This window comes from Vidua macroura, chromosome Z, assembly GCF_024509145.1.
Source record: "Vidua macroura isolate BioBank_ID:100142 chromosome Z, ASM2450914v1, whole genome shotgun sequence".
NCBI lineage: Eukaryota > Metazoa > Chordata > Aves > Passeriformes > Viduidae > Vidua > Vidua macroura.
In genome coordinates this window covers 66,460,671-66,485,112 of record NC_071611.1, presented here as the reverse complement: position 1 = coordinate 66,485,112, position 24,442 = coordinate 66,460,671, and the positions used below count along the sequence as shown (strand labels likewise).

Sequence of the window (24,442 nt, the reverse complement as noted above, 5' to 3'; positions counted from 1 at the left end):
AAACACATAATCTGATGGCACTATAACTGGAAAAATGTAACTATTTCCATGTATGCAGTGGAAGAATGTCCCAGTTTTGTTATATTGATTGGATTGATGATAAAGTTAGCAGGACAAGAGAGCACAGATGACTTGGCAGTACTGGTAACTTTGTATCTATCCCAAGTAGTCTTAAATGATTGTTGAAATTATTAGTCTCCTTTACAATGGTTAATCACATTTTATTTGTTATAATTTTTCCCTTCAGCTACACTGGTCTTTTGAATGTAAACCTGTGATACAGACAAAAATCAGCTTAGTACCACAAACAGGATTTACAAAGATTTTTGTAGTTTTTTCCTTTCCTTGGTTTCACATTGCTGATTTTCAGAAAAGATGTTAACACAGCTAAAATCAATCAGGTCATTTTCACTGTGGTTTCTAGGAAACAGCAGTGGCAAACTAACCCATATCACATCTTTTGTCATCAGAAAGAATCTCCAAAATGTCTTGGTGCTGTGGTTCTAGTCTTAAAAGGGGATTCCTGCAGATTATAAGGCCTTAAATTGAAATGTGCTCATCACACACTATGGCAGTTCTAGAGGATGTGCCTGCAAACAACTCCACTGCTTTTAATGACAAGTGTTCCTAAAGTGATTCTAACTCCTTACCTCACTCAAGATTGCAGGATTGCCCTTAATACAGTTTGGCATAGAGTAAAACTAAAATCCATTAGGTGGCCTCTGTCTATAAAAGGCAAATTTTGTAATAAAACCTCAATCATGAGCTTGATAAAGGAATCAAACAGGAACTAGGGATGAGGGCAGAGGAGAGAGAGAGGGAAAAGGGGGAAAGAGAGGTGGGGAAAGGGAAGAAAGAGGAAAAGGGATGGAGAAAATGAAGTTCACAGTGACACAGACTGTGAGCCATTGGTGCTGTTTGTATATGTGCTGAGTTACCAAGTGCACCTGAGGCTGCCAGGTGAACAAGAACTTTACAATTCTGCCCCATCAGCGAGCTCCCCAGCACGGACTCTACTATGTTAGTTAAACCGCAAGCACTCTGTGCAAATATGAAATGCAATTTTTTCTGTTTCTGATTCTCTTCCGGAGAGAAAGAGGGAACAGGCTGCAGATACTTCTGCAATCATTGTGAGGTCAAAAAGAATGGGAGTTGGGATGGGATAAAAAGAAGAAAAGAAACAGCATCCACTACCAAATTAGAAAAGCAGGATTTAAAAGCTGGTGATTGCCACAATGCCTCCTGTGAAAAGATGCCACCCATGGAACCTTTTGTGCAGCTCTAAAATGGATCATCACTGTACTGGGGAAACATTTGTAATTCTACCCTTTGATGGAAAAGTTGATCTGTGCTAATTAAGCTTCACAGGAATCTCCAAGCATTACATATTCCATATTTCCATCTTTTAGTGTGGAAACACGATAATGCACATGTAATTTATATCTTTATCAGGCATGTATGCATGCAAGAGAGCAACAGTGAGAATTCTCCAGCTTAGAATCTGCCTTTCTTGAATGTTTGATTTTGTGACCCCAATCCTGCAATTATATACTGCATTAGAACAGAAAATCTACAATAAATTGGAAGGAATTGCTGCAGAAACTTACACGCTGTATGCAATACTTACTTTGTCTAAGTTCTTTGCAATTTACTTGATTACCTGCTCTCTCTCTAATTCAGACAGAGAAGTACAATGAAAGAAATATGTTCTCACTCTGCCTTTTGTTCTCTCATTGGGTAAAAAAAATCTGTCTTGGCACTAGTATATTCTGCACAGCTATAAAGACTAATGGATAGTTTCTGCAGAAGACATCAAACTTAAAAACAATCAGGAGGCATTGCACTGAATCTATGTTCAGAGCTGAAAATATGGCACATTTTCTGTTAATTTCTCTTTTTTCCCACTCATCGTTTTGTCCTAAGAAAATTAGTATTTTGAAATTTGCAAGTCTTTAAACCTACATGAGCAAAATAGCTTCTGTATTTAAACATTCTGAATAGCAGTTTCTTTTAAATGAGGAATGCTCAAAACCCCACAACTGATTCTAGACCTGTGGGTTGAAAAAAATCTGATACTGACCAAGAAGGAGGATGAAAATCTTGTCTTTTTTGTTTGGTTGGTTTTGTTTGTTTGTGGGGATCTTACTTGGTTTTAGTTTTGTGTTTTTTTTTTTTTTTAACTAGTCTTGTGTATATTAATGGGAAAAAAGAGAGGGAGGTAGAGGGATATTAATTTTCAGGTACATATACTTCTGTCCATGTTTGTATTCCCATCGGTTATTTAACGCTTTAACTGCAAAATTAAAAGTTACCATCATCTCTGAAATACCATGTGCAAGAGTATACATGGAAATTGTCTTTCAACTGTTGACTGCAATAGTTTTGAAGCTTTTTGCTTTCCACATGCTCAGAGCAGTCCATCTGCCAGTTGTGTCTCAGATGCCAAAAATGAAAAAAAAATTAAAAAGAAAAAAATTAAACAGGATTGGCTTTAGACTCTAACCTGGAATGCCATAGCCTCTGGCCTGTCCTTCACTGCTTCCTCTGAAAGGGTCTCCAGCTGCAGGCTGGGGAGCGGCGTGGCTGCTGCAGCACCTGATGCCATGGCCTGCTCTCTGGCCTAAAGGGAAAAAACCCCAGCATCAGTGGTAATTCTCCTTTAGACACACCAGCTGGGATGAACTGAGTCATCAGTCCATTGAGTGGACTTGCATTGATCATTGGACCTAACCTCCATGAATAAAGTACAACTGACTGAATTTTCATTGCAAATAAATCTCTAATTCACAGTGCTGGGCAAGAATGCTACCAAAAAAGAAAAAAAAAAAAAGCACCTTGCCCTGGTCAGAAAAGAGAAAGGCCAAGGACATAGCACATATGTATTATTGTAAAAACATGGCAGTTGCTGCATGACATTAACTTCCAAAGTTTGAAAGTATGAAGATGGTGGTGGCACAAAGGAAATTGTCTATCAGCACAGTTTGCAGTTTAGGTTCTGTCACTTTCCATGAACATTAAAGGAAAGAGACTTGCAAAAGATATCTGAAAATATAATTAAGAACAGTTTTGGTGAATGCAGAAACTAAAATAAAGAAGAGAATCCCATGTTGCTAGGCATTAAAGATGTAGTAAGGGAAATCGACACTCCAAGGTAATGAAAACCCTTCTTTTGCTCTATGCTGCTCTCAATTAAAAACAGTTATGAAACCATCTGCCATTAGAGCTAGAGTTGAAAATAGTCCTTTCTCCTAAATAATTAATAGGTACATCTTTATTGGACCTTCAAATAGTCCTATACCAGGGCACAATTGTACAAGTCAGAGGGAAAACTTGAGATTACTGTTAAGTTTAAAATATGATTTTAAAGAATACCACAGAAGTTTCTGACCACAGATTATGATTTCCTGCCTTTTCTTTTCCTATTTATGATGTTTCATAGGTTAAAGTAGCAGACACAAAGCCAAATGTTTTACGGCCACCAAGTATGTGAGTTCTCATTATTCAGTAGAGGGTTAACTCCATAACAATTGCAATTTTTTGTGTGTTCCATTAGTCTTCACTTGTCAACCAGAAATAATGCGCAGTGAGGGAAGGAAAGTGAATTTTGTCATAACTTCTACATTTAGAACAAGTTGGGTGTGTACTACAAACCTGCATTTTATTTCACTGTGGTTTTTTAAGATGGAAGAAGTTGAGGGGGGGAAACTTCAACACTAAGGAAAGGAAGTTGCTTTGCAGCCACTTCTCTCTTCCCCCGCGAATAAGCAGTTGTAAGGCTTTGGCATGTTTGGAAACACAAATCAGAGGGAATACTTCAAATTCTTACCTCATTCAGGGTGGCCTCCACAGCTTTCATATGATTAATGATCAACTCTTTGTCTCTATATAAAAGAAAAAAACAAAACAAAACAACATAACAATGGAGTAACTTTATGGAACTGAAGCTCTACCAATGTAGAAATTAGTCTTCTGCTATTTTATGGCTGTCATAAATAATTTATGGCTGTAAAATAATTGTTGATTATTATTATAACAGTTATAAACTGTTAGGATTTTCTCTCTTTTTCATATCTTCAATGCAAACCCTAAAAATAGTTAATGTACCACTATTTGGTGCATTTCCATATGAAAGATGCTTCTGTTGAGGATAAGCATAGATGTAATGATAGGCCTATCAATGAACAACTATCGTGGCTTGGACATAGAGGTCATAAGAAATCTCTAGCAGGATGGTATTATAGTCTTGCATTGGAAAACACAGACAGATCCTGTTTATTTCATCTGCTTTGTTTATATGTTCCAAAAGGAGCAAAAACCCCTATTTGTTGTGAAGATGAAGAGAATGAAGAGAAGGGTAGCTTTCTTTGTTGATATTCAGCTGCTTTTTACAGGGAAAAAAATGCCAGTTTTAAAGTCACTTCACATTAAAATAACCTTTACTGGATCTATGTATGGCCACAAGGAATGCTCTTTACTGAAATGCCCAAAATAGTCTGGGGCAGGATTAGCTTGTTAAACATTTAATTGAGGACAATAAATAAATAGGAATTGCATTATTTCCCTGGTGCATAAAACCCTTAAAGGTTCTCAGATGTTCTTCAGAGGTTGAATGATCCCAAGTATGATGGGAAATTTTAATTAACTAATTTTTTTTTAGATCCTAGCCATGGAACAACAATATTCATAATACATATTTCATATTATGATAAGTATTAGAAAACAAAGTCTGCAAAGATTTATTTTTTCATATGGTGTAAAAATAGCTTAGTAATAAGCTCCTTCAAGTCAAGGGGGCTCCTTTTGACTACCAATCTTTTCAAGACCAGTGCCTGAGCCTTTCCTTTCACTCTAGGTTGTCTTGTAGTGGTGTGGGGATTAGGGCTAAATCCAAAACTCCCTGAAATCAGCAGGAGGATCTATCTTGTACCACAGGAAAGGCTAGGTCCAAAATGGGTTTCAGTCCCTTTGGTGGCAAAGACCTGTCCCCTAGATGATGCTTTTATATTTACTATAAATAAATTGTATCTGTCTACAAAAAGATGGTGTGGAAACACAGAGAACAAGCAATCATTTCTTAAATAAACAGAACTTTAAGGATCTGCCAAAGAGATGTTATCAGAGCAGTAAGATAGCACAATATTTTGTTCGCCAGTAATTTCAGCACCCAGAATTTGAAGCACTATTATGGGATAACTGCATAAAATATATGACCTAGTATTTTGAACTAACACTTTTGTTCTTAGAAGACTATCCCTGAATTTAAAAATAAAAGAGACAGATGTACTTTTCTCTTCTAACCTTACACTGTCCAGGGCTAAAACACTGCCCATGGAAGTAGGAATTGAAATTTTTATTCATTTTAAGTGACATCCCCCAGGCCCCAGGGCTCACTTTACTCCCTGTTCAAGGGCAGGTTCTGCCTCCTCAAGAGTCTCCCGCAGCCGCTGCTGGTCCTGCTTCGTGTCTTTCAGGAGTCTCTTCTGGTGATCCAGATCTCGGTCTCTGCTCCTCAGCTCCTCCACTGCATTAGAGAGTCTCTGCCAGCAGACAGAGAGCAGAGTTACTCTTTAGCCCAAAGAAGCTTCACTTTATGCCACTGGCTACTGACCAACGTGGAAGACAAACTGATTGCAAAGTAGATTTGGACCACTGCATACTAAGGTTTTATGAATTTCCTAGCAAAAGCATTACTGACTCAGTAGTTTTTAGTATATTTGCTATGTATAAATGTGTTTTAGAAAACAAAATGATCGTAGGCAAAAAAACCCAAAACAAACTTCCATTGCAGACTTTTTCTTAAATTCTTAAAAATAAAACATAGATAGCTTAAAAAAAAAAAAAAAAAAAAAAAAAAAAAAAAAAAGTAGTCTTTGAAGTGTTTTCTCAGTAGCCTAAAATTCCAGCAGACTGAGTAGTGTGTGTGTATTTACTTCTGTTATTTTAATTACACAAGGACTGCACTATTTGGCTTATTTAACAAAAAGTAAAACTCGGGTGACTGTTCCAGAAGAATAATCTTACCATCAGAGATACACTGGAGACTTGGCTTCTATCTGTGTCGATAAGTGGGCACGATTCCAGTCTATTACTCAGCTCCTGAAGCCGTCGCTGGTGCTCTTGTAAAAGCAATCTTGCCTCCTGCTCACGCTGCAAAGCATTATTTAACTCCTCCTGCATATTGTCTTGGTTGATTTTCTGGAAAGAGAAACAAGTTGTGCCTGATTCTGTTAACTATATTCAGTGGTTTCCCTACCACTGAGTGAGTTCCACTTGCAAACATACCAAATTCTAAAACAGATGCATGCTTAGGATTAGTCTTGAAGTTTTTTTAACATGAAGACAGGTCACTGAACAGTAAGACGGCAGACCATTTAATTACTGTGTTTCTTGTAAAGAGCATTCATGTAAAGTCTTGGCATACATTATTCTATTCAAATTAGCACCCTAGGGTGCAAAACCTCAATATTTGGAAGGAAAAATATGCAGATCAATGTTCAAAATTTTAGTGGATAGCTTATTAATCCTTGTAAACACCTTTGTGGACTGTTCTTCTCCTCCAAAAACTGTTCCAGAAAGAAGAAATAATTCTTCAAGGAAAGTCATCATCTGCATTTCGACTACAATCTAAAATGTGATAATTTTCATCTAACTGTCCCAAAACACTAAGGGAATAAGACCTGTTGAGAACAGAACTGAAAATGACTAGATATTTTTGAGTAAAAAAAAAAAAATCTATTTTACTAGCTAGGAACAGGAAGGACAATGGGTGAGACATCATCTAGCAGATATTCTCTGCTTGGAAGTGTTTGGATTGGGACACACTGACAGGTTCTACCAACTAGGCTTCAGGTTAGGGAACCCACAGCACTTCAGTAACTCAATCAGCAACAGCAAAAGACCCAGAGGAATTTTGTGCATTTGTGCTACAGAGAATGTAAGAAAAGGCTTTTTTTCCCCTGCCATAAAGTTACTTCTTCAGGGAAACAGACCCACTAAAATTTGTATTGTATTTATTATAACATTCATCAACATCCATACAGAGTCTAAACTGCTATATTTATATTTCATGAACCTCTCATGAACATTCTTATTGAATACCCTGACTTTACTCCAGCTGACTTTACTCTGTTGAAGTGAAATCTTCTTTTAGGATACATAAATCATCACATCAACATTTCCAACAAATGGGAGAACCTGGACTGCTGAAGACCAAACTGCAATTTATACAGGATACCTCCTTCTACAAACCAAAAGGAAACTCCAGTGGAAAAGGGGTCTTTCTAAATACATCTGTTTTCTAGTTTAGTGACATTTACAAGGCAAGGTTTCTGTAAAATTCTGTTGAAAGTAAATCAATTTTATGCTTTTTTTCCAAAAGGACACAAATCAAAAAATGTGTAGAAAAGAGAATCTCTTTTAAGGAAGAGAACCTCCAAATCAAATGTACTTACATGCTGAAGTTCATTTAATTGCTCTTGCAGTCTGTGGGCTTTTTCAGCATCTTTTTGCATCTCATTGCAACTCCATTTGCATTCTGCAAGCTGCAGGTGCAGTGAGTGGGACTCTACCTCTGCTGCATGAAGCCTTCGTGAAAATTCAAATATTTCTTGCTGCAAGATTGCTATGTTTCTCTGTCAGCAAACAAAAACAAGTTGATGGGCTATAAAATCTGCTATTTTAGCAATAAAAGAAATAATATTTAAGGCCCAAGAAAATGAAGACAAAACTATCATTTTTTCCTCCACCTCTAAAAGACATACACAAGGGCAAAAGTTTGAACCTGTCACCTACCAACCCTACCAAGGGCTCCTGCAAATTCTGTTTACAAAGTACTTTTTTCACCTAAAGTCTAGTATAAAAGATTATTGGAAAAAGAGTTTATCCTTTCATTTTGGTTAAAGGGAAGAAGGCTATCTTTACTGAAAGAAAGGATGGTAAACATGAGAAAGTAGAAAACCATAATAAAAAGCATAATAATAACCATAATAAAAAGCAAACATTTACATCAAGCCAAAAGCAAATTTGTTCTTATAAGCTAATAAGAACTGATAGAACTTGAAAAAAAATCTTTTACTTGGATACACTAAACCTCCTCCAAAAATTCTTTGTCAATAAAAGACAAGACCTATTCACACCCTAATGTGTGACAAATCAACTTCTGAGTGTCCATATAGTGGTACTTCATTGTCATGGACTCATCACCAGCCTGAAACAAAATAAATGGCGCTATCAAGGGAGCTTCACTGTTGCTGTAAACCTTCTGTTTCCACGAAGGAGGACTGTAAATCTGTTGCTGTAAACCTTCTGTTTCCACGAAGGAGGACTGTAAATCTGCTTACTGTACTGGGCAGTCTGTCATACAATCCAGCTTCCAGGGCCTGGGCATTTACTCTGCGGAGCCCACGAGCCAGCCTCTGTATCAGGGAGTCCCTCTCCAGGAAAGCTCTGCACCCACAAGGTTTCCCTTGAACTGTCTCCATCAGTATGCTCAGGTTGTCCATCAGTTTTGCAAAGCAGTTCCTGGCTGCACTGATAAGGGAGTGTCCAGAAAGCCAGGAGCGTGCATCTTTAAGAAACATCAACAAAAAGGAAACATCAAGCAGGTTATTAGTTCCCATTTCTTGTAATATCATATTCTTTTTAATTTATACAGGATAGAACCTGTAAATATTCTGAAACACAGAATACTGATTCTGAAACACTATTCAAACTTTGCTTTTAAAGGATATGAATTAAAATTATTGAAAACAGCATGCTCAAAGAAGAAACTGCCTGAAACTGAATCTAAGCACATTTGATTCAATCACAACTTTTATACCAATTTAGTGTTTAGCCTTCTGGGAAATGCATCGCCTCGTCTTTCTCCTGCTATTTCCCTTTATTCACACAAATTATCCCTCTTCTAATATCCTTTTTTTCTGTGACAAAATTGTGGGGATTCTGAAGCTAGAGATTAATAAAGAACCAGGGACGGCAGCAATGCAGATGAACCAAGGAAGCCTGTATCTGTTCTCACTGTAAATAAACTCTAGAAACACTCTCCAGCCTTCTGCTTCCATGGCTATATACACTGAAAGGATAAAATATCCTATCAGTTGTTAAAGAAAATTAATCTGTTCCAACAGTACAGAGATGTGATCATTCAGAGAATGCAGAAGATAAAATGCATTTTACCCTGCAATAAAATTACTCCTTCAGGGAAACAGCCCCACTAAAATTGGTAGACTAGCTCAGGATATAACCTCTCATCAAAGGTGACTACCATAATATTCAGAAATATCTCTTCAGAGCTATGATCCAGAATAGTTGAGATAAAATCATAAAAATGGAAGTGATATGACCACCCTGACTTATTTTTTTATTATATTTCTGCTACAACAATATATTGTTAAAATTACCTTGTTTGCTGAGAACATCCTCCAGTTCAGAGATGGAACTGACTATTGCAGTGTAGAGGTTAGAGCTAGTCAACCAGTCAAGTGCTTCAATACAGTCAACTCCTTCCTCTTCAAAACCTGGGAAACAGAATTGCAGCTAGCAGGATAAGGGTATCACTAAGATATGGCACAATGCTACCTCCAGCTTTTACAGAAGTTAACCAAAAAAAAGCATATAAACAACAAATTAGTCAGGACAATTTAGACCGTTTTAAGCATGCTTCCAGAATTACTAAAAAACAAAAAAAACCTAGATGAACCTTCTAATTTGGAAAACATTTTTGAGGGAAGTATAAACTGGTCTGGCAACAGAAAGGGCAAGTAGCCATAATCTCTAAAGAAAATTTCAAAATCCAATGCTAATATTTTACCTGAATCAGAAAGCAATTTTTGTGGGTTTTAGTAGGAAATAAATATTAAAAATTATTAAAAAAAGAAGAGGAAATACCTTTTCTAGAAAAAAAAAAAAAGGTGACAGTTAATAATTTAGGAACACTGCAAGATATTTACCACAGAGAAGATGCGGTAGCACCTAGTTCTGAAATCCGAAACACAAATATCAAAAATATCAGATAGTGTTGAGTTCATGTGCATAATTGCAATTTTACCTGCAATGCTTAAAATAAGACTAGGCATTTCCTCGTAGAGTGAAATACGTTTGTCAAGCAACATACAAAACACAAATCCATAAATAATATTTGTCCAAATGTCATTAAATATGTCTTTATGACCCAGCAATAATAATAATAATCTTGCTCTTTGTTATTCCCTAACCATGTAATTTGACATAAGAACATTTCACTTACATGACACATGCCTGCCTCTGGATTCTCCCACACAAACTTGAATTCCAGTGCATCCTCTGGAGCCATCTGTCCACACGAAAAAGGTACAAGAATATCGGGCCAGAGCCCTCAGCCTGTTAGCGGCCAGAACTGCAATCACAGCTCTTCGGAAGACATAAACCAGGTGCTTGGCTCTTCTCTGCCTCAGCCTGCCTTCGCCTTGGCTGTTTTCCACATTAGTAGGGAGAGCATAAAGGAGGCTGATGATCCTCTGGTTCAATAATTTGTGGTGGTTCACCTGCTCCTGAAGAATGTCTCTTTGGCAAGACACAGCGCACAGTCTGCCATAGAGAGGACATAGGGCCCCTGACAGCAGTGCACAGGCTGCCAGTAGGGATGAGCGTGCCTTGTGAGCATTTGCTAATGTATCTGTCATGGAATTGTTTTCGTGGGCCAGTTTCTCACAGATTTGTTCAAGGCCATACAGTTTTTGCCTGGTTTTCTGCGCTGTTTCTTCACATTCCTACGACAGAAACAAACCAAACAAAAACAGAAGAAATATTAACTAGATGGTTTTTACCTAGACAAGAGCAAAAAGAAAATTCTTAGTTTTGCCATTCAAATGATGCATCAAAGGACTCAAAAATTCTTAGTAATGATAGTGATGAAAGTATCTCTTCTAGTAAACAATTACAGAATCAGATATATGAAACCAAAGCAATGGTAGGAGGGAAATTGACATGATCATCAGCTGCAAATTGGACTCCTGATTTCTAACAACAATCCACCAATATGGTGACAGCTCACAGAAGGTCCAACACTGCTTGTCTGCCCACAATACAGCTTTATGAGTTGACTTAACAATAGTAGTAACATCCTCCAGTTTCAGAGAGAGCACTGCTCTACCAAGCAGAAAGCCAGTGTAAGTGAGAGGAAAAAGGTAAGGAAGGCTGGAACATGAAACTAGACAGATTAAATTTTTCAGTATGCAAAGACTTCCAGTCCTGAAATCTGCATCAACTACAGCATTATTCTGTGAAGTAAGTTGCAGCAACTCACAAATAACAAGGGACATCTATTTCCTTTATTCACAATGCTTTTAATTGAAACAGGTGTGAAGGAATGTGATGGTAAAGACCGTAAATGGTGGTTGTGGAATAATGGGTAACATTTTGGATTGCAGGATTGCAAATAACTCATCAAACAAGCAGTGGTAGTTTCACACTTTAAAACCACTTCTCACTGTAGTATCAGTAAAGCAGAGTCACTACCACTGTTCTTAGGATCTGTACATATGTAATTAAATTTATCCACAAGTAACACCACATTATTGTTACTCCATACAATCTCTGCAAATGATGATGCTGAAAAAGTAGCTGCTGCCCTCAGTAATTCTTAAAAAAAAGGAAATTCGATCTTACAGGTTTAGCATTCTCAAAAAAAAAAAAAAATACTACCCACTGTAGATGAAATCAGGCTTCTCAGCTGAGGCTGTAAACCAAATTCTCTTCAACAAATGTTTCAACAAAGTCATTTATTTCTTATTGTAAATTATGTTAATATTATCACAGTGATGGGTTGGTTTGTTGTTTGGGTTTTTTTTACTTTAAAAATATACTAACATTCCCAAATGACCTTAAACTGCTAAGGGGCTTAAATTACTGAAAGAATCCATTATATGGTACAAGAAAAAAAATTTGAAGTTCCCAGCACCATACCTGTGCTCTTGCATGAACTTCTGCAAGGATATTTGAGTACTGCTCTTCAAGATATTGCTCTTCTTTCTGCCTGCAATGTTCCTGTGCTTTTAACTGTTCAGACATTTTCTCAAAAGCCTCCTCCTGCTTCTGCTGAAGGTTGTTCATAGTGTCAGTTTTGTGCTTGCAAATATATTCTAGGTGGGATATCTGTGTGACAAGCATTTAAGAAGAAATTATTTACCTTTTCACTTTGAGTCAAGCACAGACTATTCCAGCATAAAACCTAAACTGTAATTTCTTCAAGATTTTCATTAAAACTAAGTAAAACCCTTGCACAGCAGATGAATTACTTGGTTCCCAAAACAAAACTGAAATATATTTTGAAACAAAGTATTTTATTTGGTTTTAGTTCTGCCATCCTTTTACCACCTTGCAGATATTTGTCACCTCCTTTGTAGGAAACCTGAGCCAGACACTTCAAACATTTTTTTTAAACTATTAAATTTTAGTGTATTAGTAAATTAGTAATCCAAGTATATACTTTAGAAATGTGTAATGATTGCAAACAATAATTTAAAACAGCATTTCATTTTTTGTTTTGTTTGGGGTTTCTTGGGGTTTTTTTGGGTTTTTTTTGTGTTGTTGGTTTTTTTTTTTTTGTTGAAAAGCCAAGACATTCCAGATTATTATTCAGTTTTTAAACAATTTCAGGGAAAACACAGAGAATGTTTCCCTTACAAATAGCTCATAAGTTTACGATGTGTTTTCAACAAGCTTGAAGGGATTCACTCTTGTGGTTTAACACTGCACCTCCCATGCAAATTAAATGGAGGAATGAACCAAGCCAACAATGATCTCCAAATGCACACACCTGCACTTTGTTACTAGACAATATCAGCAAGACACTTCCAGATAGATCACGCTGAACTGTAGGAAAAAAGTTTTGTACAACACAGTCTAAAATCCCAGAAAAGCTGCTAAGTACATGAGAAGATCCCTAGAGACCTCACAATCAGTCTCAGTAACAAGGCTTAATCAAAAAGCAAGAACAGTAAGACACAGACCCCACAAACACCGCCAACAATATCCATCTCCTTCCCTTCTCATGTCTTTCCTTCTCCCTTTCCTCTTTTACTACAAAAGAGAAATAAACCAGAAAACAAAGTGGAACCCTGAAGAGTGGCTTAGCCACTCTTAGATTAGTCTCTGGACCCAGCGGATCTATTTAGAAAGGGTTTTGTTGTTTTTTTTTTTCCTAAAAATACAAGGTTTTCTGGGAAGAACGGCCACGTAAGCTTACCTGCATTAATATCACTCAGAAAAGTACAGCTCCTCCTTCACACAAATACTGACATGTTTTAGATGTCAGGTATTTCTATTGTGTTTCTGAATAAAAATGCCATAATCCGAACGTTACAATTAAACAGAAAACGCCACAATGGCATTCTTTCAAATAGTGCATCTGAGTCATAAACACATCATTTAAAGATGGTATTCCTGGAGAAAGTGTATTTTGCCTATGGATTATGGTAAAAGAAAGACTTGCTTTATGACTGTAAATGACTACATTCTGTGAATTTCTTCATCAGTAAGATGCATTTATTATCTTTGAATTAGGTCCCTGTGGCAGGTATCAGACAGTCCTTTCAGAATGTCCTGCACAGAAAGTGGAGCTGAGAGACTTGATGCACACTCCAGTCCCATCTAAATGCTCACAGCAACAGCATCAAACTGAGCAGTGGACCAGCCATAATTAATGGTGTTCATTTGTTAATGTCCAAATCCTCTTGAGGGATGAATACCACTCCTTCTTCTCCTTTGTAACGAGACTGCAGTGTGCACAAATGTCCCTGAGCTCAGCAGAGGCAGCTGATGCCTGGGGACACTCACCCTCTCGTTAGCCTTGTGGAAGTTCAAGATCAGGGCTTCAACATTCTCATGCAAGAGTGCACAAAGCTCTGTCCAAGGTAACTCTTCCAGGGCGACGTCTGAATGTTTGGCGAGCACATGGGCGTTTGCCATGCTCTGGTATAAGTTTAAGAGGATGGACAGCTCCCTCTGGAACACAAAGAAAAATTAATTGCTGTAGCTGGGCAATGTTAAAATCAAGAGAGATGCATCATATGTGCAGTAGCAGTGCTGCATGCAGCTGAAAACAAGCCCTCAAAGTTCATTCTCATAGATTTACAAAATTCCTCAGTTCATTTCTAATGATTGCAGCCATAATATTGCATAATCTTACAGCAGAGTAAGAAAAGAGATTTCACAAAATTTATCTAGTTAGACACAGTACGTCTATAAAGTATGTGAATAAATCCCAGTGCTGTCGGGGCCACAACCGTGACCTGGCACAGATAAAAATTTCCGTGCTCTTAGTGGATGCAATTCATTCTCCCTTGTTAATACTTTGAGGTGCATTCAAACTGTGCCCCCACACAACTGCACAGCACACCAAAAATGGTCCAGTTGGCTGGGCAGCACAACACACTTTAAATTTGTTTAAAAATTGGTTTTGCATGGATTATATACGATTAAATAGCTGGCCAAAATAGGCCTACAGCTCCGTCAGTCAAACTCCACAAGCCATGCCTCATTGCTTTACAGTGATTTTAATCAGTGGCATAATAAATTGATTCAGGTTATAAATAAATTTTAGCTACAACAGCATGCAGTAGAAATTCAATTCTTCATAATTCTAGAACATACAAGTGACTTAGAAACTTTGATTAAGCTAATAGAAAGCTGTTTCTCAAATGCCATGAGGACAAAGTATGTAAACCACCGTATCAGTACAGTCAGAGATCAAGATAAGATTCTCAGACTGGAGTGGAAAGAACATATTCAGGGAGCATAAAAGTGGTATACAAGATGAAAAAATACTGTATAGGTCAGGAAAGCAGGAAGTGAAAATGAAGGGAAGAGAACACACTGACATTTTCACACAATTTTGGCATGGGTATAGTGAAGACCAACAGCAATATATTAAATGTTATCTATACTTAGTTCCTGCTACAGTCTTCTGCTTTTTCATTTTGGGAAGCAAAATCAAAGCTGTCTCAATGGAGTAAACAGGATCACATACAGGCACTCCTGCTTCCCAAACAAATACAAACAGCTTTGGGAAAAATACAAAGCCAACCAAGGCAATAAATATTTAATCTCATAAGGGAACCACTAATACAACTCTTCCAAAAATTAGTATTTTTATCATCTGCTCAGGACAGTCCTGTGGTTTGAAATCTTTTGAATAAAACAATTAAAACAACCAGCTCTGTGAATATGACAGTGAGACAATACTTTTATTTTTAACCTTTCAGTAATATAACATTAATTTTGAATACACCATTAAATACTGTTTCCATTACCAGAAATCTTGATCCTGGAATCTTGTACTGAATTCTTGTCATGTATAACATATATTTTACTAAGGAATACAGATAAAAAGGAAAACTCTCACCACAGCAACAACGAGCAAGCACTTAAGGTTTCTAGTAGAACATTTTCAGTTTGTAATTATGTTTCATAGTTATAAATAGCAATCATCAATGCCTGTAGTTAGGCCAGACAGTTGCTTTTATCTCTATGTATTCCTTTTGTGCCTGATGGAAATTACTTTTTCAGGCTAACTAGGCCAGCAAATGTCTTTTAATACATTAATACTTGCATGGAAGAAGCTGTTCTCCCAAAGAGAAAGAAAAAAGAAAGCTCTGACTTTATTTTTCTTCAGTTTATGAATTACAGATCTGCCTGGGCAGTGGACAACACTAAGAAAAAGTGTGGAATAACTCCATCAGCTGAACAAAAGACACCCACAAATCTGAAGACTCTCTTATGCAGGTCTCTGCTCCTGTCAACAGGGAACAGACCTCTGGTACCTTCCATACTCAGAGCCCTGAGAGAGAAAGAGGAGAAGTTTCCAAGCCACCACCACCAAAAGTTAATATTGCTAAGAGTAGAAACAGAACAAATGTTACCACACAATGAAAGGAGAGATTTTCTAGACATGTTAAGAACTTTCCTTTGCCCCTGCTGCTATGTGAAAAGATGGCACAATTGTTATTCAGGGTGTAGCTGGGTAAAGACAGTAGAAAGGTCCAAAATGGTCATATGAGAGGAGAAAGTTTTCAGAAAATAATCCAGTGAAATACATCCAATGTGCTAAATCCACAGCAAAACAAGCAAAAAACAAAACAACAACAAATCCACTCTGCTCTTCTACCTGAAAGTTTGAAACAATTTTCAAGCAATTTTTACAGTCAAATACTTGCACTAAAACTAAAATGGTGTATGAAATAGAAATAAACATTTCTACAATGGTAGCTAATGAAATTTGACAAAAAAGTTGGGTAGAAAGGCAGAACATTCTTCACATGAAATCATAATCCATATCTACAAAATGCCTTCTTAATTAGGAATGCCAGTACATCCTACCCAGATTTAAAAAATTAGCTTCTCCAAGCACTGGTTACATTTATTCATGTATTAAATTCTTAAAAAGGTAGCATAATAACAAACAGGGTAAGAGAATGGCAGAGTTCTTCCAGAGCTCAGCACAGCAAATGCAGCAAATCCTCAGCACAGTAAATATTTTGACAGTATGTTTAAAAAAAAACGAAACAATGTGTGCCACAGGGTTTTTTTCCTTACTATTGAGCCTTCATGCAGGGTGAAGCTGGCTGTAGCATCCACTAATGTCCCAGAGGATTCTTCAGCTTCCTTCCTTTCCTCAGCCTCGTCTCTCCATTGCACATTTAAGGACGAATGGTGTCTTTGTAAACTGGAAAGTTTCCACAGTAAGATACTTTAACCAAAATTGCTTTTGTCAAATGCACTGTATTCTTTTAAAGGATAATCAATGGATATAGCAGATACCACATTAGCACATCACATGGCTTCTGAAGGTGCTTGTCTTTTGTAACTGAAGGAAGAAATTTATATTCCTTCTAAGAAAGACTTTTCAAGTGGTTATGTTTTCAGTTACCAAGCCTTGTATCATGCAATTCAATAGATTCATATTTGGATATGGCCCAAAATTACATATAATAAACAAAATTCTTCATATTTTAATTAACACAACAGCTCTCATGGTCTCTCTCTCAGAGAAACCACATCACATCTTGCATCATCAACCTTGATTTCATGTACAGTTCTCACTCATAAGGTTTCCACATGCCTGACTCTACTCTGGCATGACTTTTAAAGCAGACTACCCAGAATTTTAACCTGTTCTTGTACTGTGTCAGTCAGGAAAACAAGAGCCTGGCATGACTAAACAGGCAGTTGATGAAGAAACTACAAGGCCAAACAACAGCATAAAGGAGACAGAATCAGAGACAGGAATCCAAAGAAGAAGTTAAAAAGATTGCCTGAGTATTTAGGCATGGTGTCAGGAAAGCCAAAAGCTTGCTTAAAATTTACATTTGCAAAGGATGACAAAGGCTTTTCCAACTCAAGTTTTAAGTATCCTATTAAAAAACATCTCTGTAACCATGAATCTTGAATGAGTTGCTCAGGAAACTTTGTTGTAGGAAAACCAGTTTCTTTCATTCTCTACCACTCCTTGTGTGAGAACATAAACACCTGTGTATACAGACCCATATAGTTCTAGGCTGAAGGAGAGGTCACCCAAGCTCTGTTACCACAGACACAGCAGACTGTTACCACACAGACACTGTGCTGAGCAGGAAACATCCCAAGAGATTTCCTCTGCTCTCACACATTTCGGTATTTTTTAACCATGTAAAGCTTTCTACAGCCATTCAAAAGTTGAAAACAAAGATTATCCACTATAAATGATACACAACTTCTTGACAGGAGTCTTGGGAGATTCAACTGAGTCACTGAAGTGGAAAATAATGTCTTCATAATAAGAATATATATAGAATGTAGATAGAATGTACATCCGTCTTTTCTAGACCTGCTGGCTATGTTTTCCTACACTCACCCCAACCACCACTGGAGGCTGGCCCCTACCATAAGTATGATTTTCAAAATTTTTGGTTTGGCAAATAGTCTGTAACAGGCCAGTTATTATCTGTACCCATTTACTATGCCTTTGGTTATTGACATGGGCCTATTATTAATGGACTGCAGGGTTCTGAACCTTTCATTTGGTTTGGCACATTGTACTAGATTTTCTGCTGACGGAAAATTGCATGGAATGTAAACTACGAGTTGCACTCAAGCTGTCTGCTGCCATTTTGCAACGACTTCAAAAGGAAACTTACACTTTTTTTCCTCTCTCATGTGCATTTTCTGACTCTCTGAAATCTTTCCTTGCTACCCCTGAAAAAACTTCTCTCCTGCCACGCTGCTCTTCATTCAAAGCATCTTCAAGTTCTTGAATTCTCAACTACCAAGTGATACAAAAGCAGTTAAAAGAAGTTAGGAAAGACTACCATGGTCTTTAGCTGCTTTTTACAGGTGAATATATGCTATTAATTCTGTATGGAATTAGAAAGCATTGAACACATGTAAAAATATATTAATACATACAGTTCAGACCAGAGAGAAATAGATATGCTGACCAAAAGCACATTTTGTTGTCCTTTCATGGAGTTTGGATTTTGCTGTTTTCAATTATTTATATTACTGAAGCTTTCCAAGGGAATTCTATTTTTTTTTTCAGTAGACATCCTTAAGAAAGGATGGGCTTAACAGTAAAAGCTACACTTGCACTCAGAACTAAGCTCATGTTGAGCTTGTTCATGTACATAAACAAAAAGAAAACCTTACCAGTTCTTCACCTATAAAAGATAAATCTCTAACTTCAAGGAATGTTACCCGTACAGCTCCTTTGTATGTTGTAAAAGTAGAGAAGGAATCAAGAAAACTGAATCATCAATACTTAATCATCACTTCAGAAATCTAAGTGCCTGTACTTAGAGAAGGTCATAAGAAAATAACTGACTGAAGAAGTGGCAATGCTTGTTTGTGAAAAAAAGATGATATTCCCTTTTGTTTTCTCATTTAGTTTTTCAAAAGTCCAGTATGAAGGCTCTGTTAGTCAGTATGAGATCACTCAGCAATCATCTTACAGGTTTTTCACACTTGTTTTTTAAAATAAATCCTAATTGCTTTAATAGATCAAACCCTGTGTGATACTGTTTAATAACACAAAAAATTAATATTCAGGTATACATATTACATTTTTTTCATGTATTCAAACTTCTCTGGTAACTGCAGATATAATAGCTTTGAAGCTGAAATGTACTCTGAATAATTACATTTGGACTGCAGTCTCAGGATGCATTAATATCTCACACCTAGAGGAGCTGGATGTATGCACTCTATCCCCAAAATTATCTAAGTACCCATTCCAAAGATATAGGACAGGCTATTTGAACAGTTTAACTATTGTGAAACATTTCCTTTCCCCTCACTGTTTCAATACTACTTTGAATTCCCAAACATAAGAATGTGACATTTTATTTTAATATTTATTCTATTAACTTGATAGTCCCCTGAAAAAAGGAGATATTTTTCTATTACCTTTTACAATTTTGACACCCACTGCAAAAAATCTATTCAGTCTTTTTACTGGAGCAAGGAAGTCTTAGCAATTTTTGAAAATTGTACATTTACAAGTTCATCTTCTGTTTTACTGTAAACTTCTACCAAATATTTAATTAGAAGTTTACCTGCATGGTTTCTGTAGTGTATTTACATTCTATATGTGCTAGTCTTGCTGCTGCAGTGTTTCCCTCCAGTTCCTTTATTTTCAGTGTAGCTGCCTGAAAGTACATTTTGAAAATATTTAAGTCCAGAAAGATGATAACATCATGCAAAGACAACTTTATTTGTTCAGTTTATTAGATCTCCACAAACCAACCTGTGGTATCTGAACTACTTGCACTTTGGAACTGTGAAAACTCGTATCAATAAATAAATAAAAGAAAACAATTACATATCCAGAATATTAAAATAAATTTTTTGCTTAGTTAAAGAAATTGATGTAGGATAATGTTCTTGCTGCATTTTTTATACTCACAGATACCTATCTCCATATAAAGGCCTGGACATGGAATTTTAATTGAAAAAATGCTTTTAGCAAAGGCAGTAACTACAGAGTTGCTATAATAGAAATTCATATGCAATTTTAACTACACTGTTTTCTATCCAAAAAAATCTTCACTTAAGACCGATGACTGATTTCAAAAGAACAATACACCCCAAAATTACTCCTGTATCAAGTGATACAACAAAGATAAAAAAAAAGCCATTAATATTAAAAGTCATTGAAGACACCTAAAGTTACACAGATATACGCAAAGTCATTGATTTTGGATAGGTAAAGCAAAGTAGCAAGTATGTGGGACTGAATCTGACTCTAAGCACTTCAGTTAGGGAAACATTAACTGGAAAATAAATAAATAGAAATACAAGCTGTTGGCAGTAAATTTAAACTCTCTATAATCTCACACATTCACAAAAGGAAATAACTGAGAAACAGAGATCTGTGGAAGGCCTATTAAAGAGAAAGTCACAGCACAGAGCTTACCAAACCTACTCCACAAGAACATCAGACAAAAGGCTTAAGCTTTTCCTCCTCCCAAAAGACCTCTCTGCTTAACATGCTTAAATTAAAAAAAAAACAAAACAAAAAAAAACAACCAAAAACAACCACAGACACCATTCTCAGGTCAGGCTCGCAGCATTCACCTGTGAATGCACCTTTCCTGCGAAACTGATGCTCCACATTTTGTTAAACAAACACAAGGCACACAAAGCCTACCTCAGAGGTTCTACCACTCAAAAATTAAACTGCTCAGTTGTGCCAGTGCTTGCTGGGGCTCCCAGCAGCAGGCAGAAAGCTTTACCTCCAGTTCTTTGATGAGCCTCTCCTGCTGTTTATCCTTGAAATCCAGGCGGTCGGCCTGGAGCCTCAGCATCTTGTTGCAGCCATGGTGCTCAACCTCCATATCCTTAAAATTCCTGAGCATGCTTTGCAGGGCAGCATTAGTTTTCTAAAGATAAACAGGTAAATGAATAAATAAATACATCCAGAGGTACTTTTACTAAGATAAAGTATTGCAGTAGAGAGTTCAAACAGAGGAGTGGAGACCGCATCAGAAGATGTTAGAACTTTAAAATCTAAGATGCCAGCGCATGTCAACAGAAGTGTTTACCCAACAGCAGACATGCTTTTAATTCACCACCAAGAAAACTCTATTGGCCCCCAAAATCACTGTGAACATGACCTTCTGTGGTAACACTAAAATCAGAGCCAGATCTCCACAGGAAATCTTTCCCTAAAAGAGTACAGCCTTTCCAATCTCTTCTGTCTCCCAGCTCAGTGGCAATGACAGAAACAGGGTGCATTTGGTGAAAGGGAACATGGGGACAGAAGTTCATTTTTTTCTGATTTTAATTGCTAAAACTTCAAACCAGATGTTTTTAGAAACAGTAACTCCTACAGACTAAATAATTTTAATTTCTGCTATTCTGGAAAGGATTTTCTTCTTTCTAGAAACTGAATTACTTTTAAAACTTATGAAATATGAAGTCCTCAGCAGAATAAAATAAGCTGATCCCCACATCAATTTCTGCATACAGAAATTGAACTAAGCTACAGGTTGGAAGAATTACTGACATTACTGGACTCTGTAGGTCTGTGAAATCACTGCTACAAAATCCCCATAGTCCATATGAATTTGGACTAAATTTAAGCTAATCCTCTAGCTTTGCATGTCCAGCAAGACAGGTTTCTTTCCTTCGGAATTCAAAATCAATAAATAAGTAAACAGATAAACCAAAATTAACAATTTCTATGGAACTATACCTGGAAAGACATAGAAATATTTATTTCTTCAGATTTATCTTCTAGATATTAACAAAAGTGAACTGGGAAATGTGAGACAATTAACAGATAGTTTGCTGTAAAATACTACCAAAAATTTTAGAACTTTTTATACTGGAAATGTGATTAACATTTGCAAACTAAAATTGTCATGAATATATCAAGCTCATTAAACAAGTCAGCATGAGCTGCAGAATTTCAGAGTTGTGAAGAATTTTGGAACTTTTTGGAGGCCGTATGACTGTTTAAAACTATCCCCGTAGCCACCTGCAAATATTTGCTCGTGAAAAACACGGCTGGTTGTTTTAGTTTTGTTTTTTGTTTTTTTTTTTTAACTGTGTGTAAACGATGCAATTTCCCAAGTATTCGGAGGAACAAAACGCGAAGGGATACGGTCTCCTGTCTAACCACGAGGCGATGCTATTGCCCTTCCCATCGAACTCCAACCCCTCCTATCCCGGGCCAGGATACGCCCAACAGAGCTCATCATGAATCTATCACAAAGCAGAGGGTGACTTTTCCTGCGTGTCCCAGAGACACATTTCAATACTCTGTGACTCCACTCCCATGCCTGCCTCAGCATTTTCACAGCCAAGTTCAGAATTACAGTTTGTGAAGTGCAGTTTTCCCAGCCAGGATTTGCCTACATACTCAGAATCCCACTTCTCTGCACATATGAAGACCACAATTAAATCTCCTTAGCTCTCATTTTATAGCTCAGAATAACTAAAGGAGATTTCAACCAGGCCTGTAAATACACAACACAAAAGACTGCAACACATTCAAAGTCATTATTTATAAACCCACATATTTCTGATGTTTATCTGACATATTTAAATAAATTAGGCTTTCCATGCAGTCAAGCCCAGATGTAAGATTTTTTTATTTCCCAGAATTTTATAACTATACATGACATAACTGTAGGGTGATGGACAGAGGAGCAGCTACAAAAGCAAAGGGGGAAAACGGAACACTTTTACTGCTGAAGATAGGTTAGGGTTTGGCACCTGTTAGTGAATCACATTTGCCTCTCAGAGAGTTTTGAATGTTCTGAAAGACTTCTGAGTTCAGAAATGCCAAGATTCTGAAAGCCTACAGCTCACACTGACCTGTTTAATGAGCTAGATGTATTCATGGCAATCTTAGGCTACTCATGTTAATTACATTTCCTACAATTTTGTAGCTTTAATCCATCTACCAAGAAAGCCCCTTCCTCTACAACCACTGGCACAGAACACTGCCAGGGAACTGACAGAGAACACAATGCCATGAGCCATACACTGCTCCTTTTGTCCTTTCTCGAGGACAAACATCACTTGACAGAGCATAGCATACTTTTTCAACATTGATCTTTTGCTGCAGCATTGAACTCTCTGAAGGCAGCTTCTACAAAACACTGTACACAACAGAAGGCAATACCTTTCCAAAGCCTCCTCAAACCAACTCAGCCACCTACTGTTAGCCAGAACTCAGAGCTTACCCTGCTGCACCTGGCAACTTAAAAAAGAAAACTCTATCTAAATATAGGCTTCTTCACAGCCTGTATCCTGCCCTACCTTATAAGAATCAGCTTTGAATAAAAACTGACTTGTTTTGTGTATTTCTGCTTGTTTTGAGAAGGATCTTAGGTCCTGTCCACAAGCTCCTCTGTTTTTCACTACCACTGTGTACTGGTAACTTGGCTTAGGTGTTTACCATGACCAACAGCCACAACACATCAAAGCCCCAAACCTGCCTTTCACACTAAGTGTAACTTCATAAAGCTGTAACCTTCAGAATTATTCTGCAGTATTTAGCTATTTGGGGAATTTTTTTCCCTCTCCAACCCACCACACACTTTGCACCAAAAAACCTTCAGCCAGCATCTCATGGAACTTTCCATCTTTTAATATATCATACCTGACAAGCCATTTCTGCTTCAGTTTTTTCTTTGAAAAGGAATTCCAGTTCAGCAAGGTGTACTCTGTGGATGTTTTCCCTCTCCACTGCAAATCTTTGTTTCTCCTCTTCCCACTGCCTCTGAGCACTTCGAACAATTTTCTCAGTCTCTGCTGCTTTCTGCTGGTATTCGTCATTGAGTACTGGTGTTCACAAAAAAAAAAAAAAAAAAAAAAAAAAAAAAGAGAAAAAGAAAAAGAAAAATAGTACTGCAAATAAATGTTCAGAAAAATAAGCATGTTCAGAAAAACTTAATGAACCTAAGTTTGTCTGTGTATTGTGATATCCTGTGACACACTGGAACATTAACACTTCAGTTTCACTACAGAGAAGCAACCACATTTTGTGTTCCTGTAGCATCTTTCACACAAGGACATAGAAATGCTTCGGAGATTTTTACAGATTAAAGCTCTTCTCCCTTTGGAAAGGAATAAAAATTCAACTCTTTCAAGTGAGGCCTCTATAGCATGAGGAACTTAACTGCATTTTTCTGCAACACTTGGCTAGCTTATTTCCAAATATCTATGTGAAACTTCAGTCTGTATCAATTAATTTCAAGCTCAGTTTAAGGAACAGTAAAGACAGATACCTGCCACATGAAAAAGACTCTAGGAAAACCTAAGGCAGGTTGGGCTAATGAGCAAAGGCTTGGCTTTTCTGGGGAAATTTACTGCTGCTCAAGAGATTTAAATCTTCAGCCCAGCAACTGCCCCAAGATAAGGAAATACTGGATCTACTTCTCTGTGAAAGCTTCAATGCCAAGGAAAACTTCTTTTCCTAAAA

At 37.1% G+C, this 24,442-nt stretch overlaps 1 protein-coding gene across 1 annotated transcript in view; it reads right to left on the bottom strand.

Annotated features, from left to right (window-relative positions):
- Positions 1–2,491: 2,491 nt before the first annotated feature.
- The window catches only part of LOC128822323 (coiled-coil domain-containing protein 171-like), a 30,301-nt gene continuing 8,350 nt past the window's right edge, over positions 2,492–24,442 (bottom strand). Inside the window, exons 5-19 of the mRNA XM_054004018.1 lie at positions 23,621–23,802; positions 20,742–20,888; positions 19,563–19,655; positions 18,150–18,274; positions 16,570–16,699; positions 13,813–13,980; positions 11,941–12,129; positions 10,244–10,745; positions 9,399–9,515; positions 8,340–8,566; positions 7,452–7,631; positions 6,022–6,195; positions 5,392–5,537; positions 3,827–3,881; positions 2,492–2,620 (exon numbers count right to left, since the gene is read on the bottom strand). Coding sequence (XP_053859993.1) covers positions 2,492–2,620; positions 3,827–3,881; positions 5,392–5,537; positions 6,022–6,195; positions 7,452–7,631; positions 8,340–8,566; positions 9,399–9,515; positions 10,244–10,745; positions 11,941–12,129; positions 13,813–13,980; positions 16,570–16,699; positions 18,150–18,274; positions 19,563–19,655; positions 20,742–20,888; positions 23,621–23,802 — 2,564 coding nt within the window. The remainder of the gene's footprint in view (positions 2,621–3,826; positions 3,882–5,391; positions 5,538–6,021; positions 6,196–7,451; positions 7,632–8,339; positions 8,567–9,398; positions 9,516–10,243; positions 10,746–11,940; positions 12,130–13,812; positions 13,981–16,569; positions 16,700–18,149; positions 18,275–19,562; positions 19,656–20,741; positions 20,889–23,620; positions 23,803–24,442) is intronic.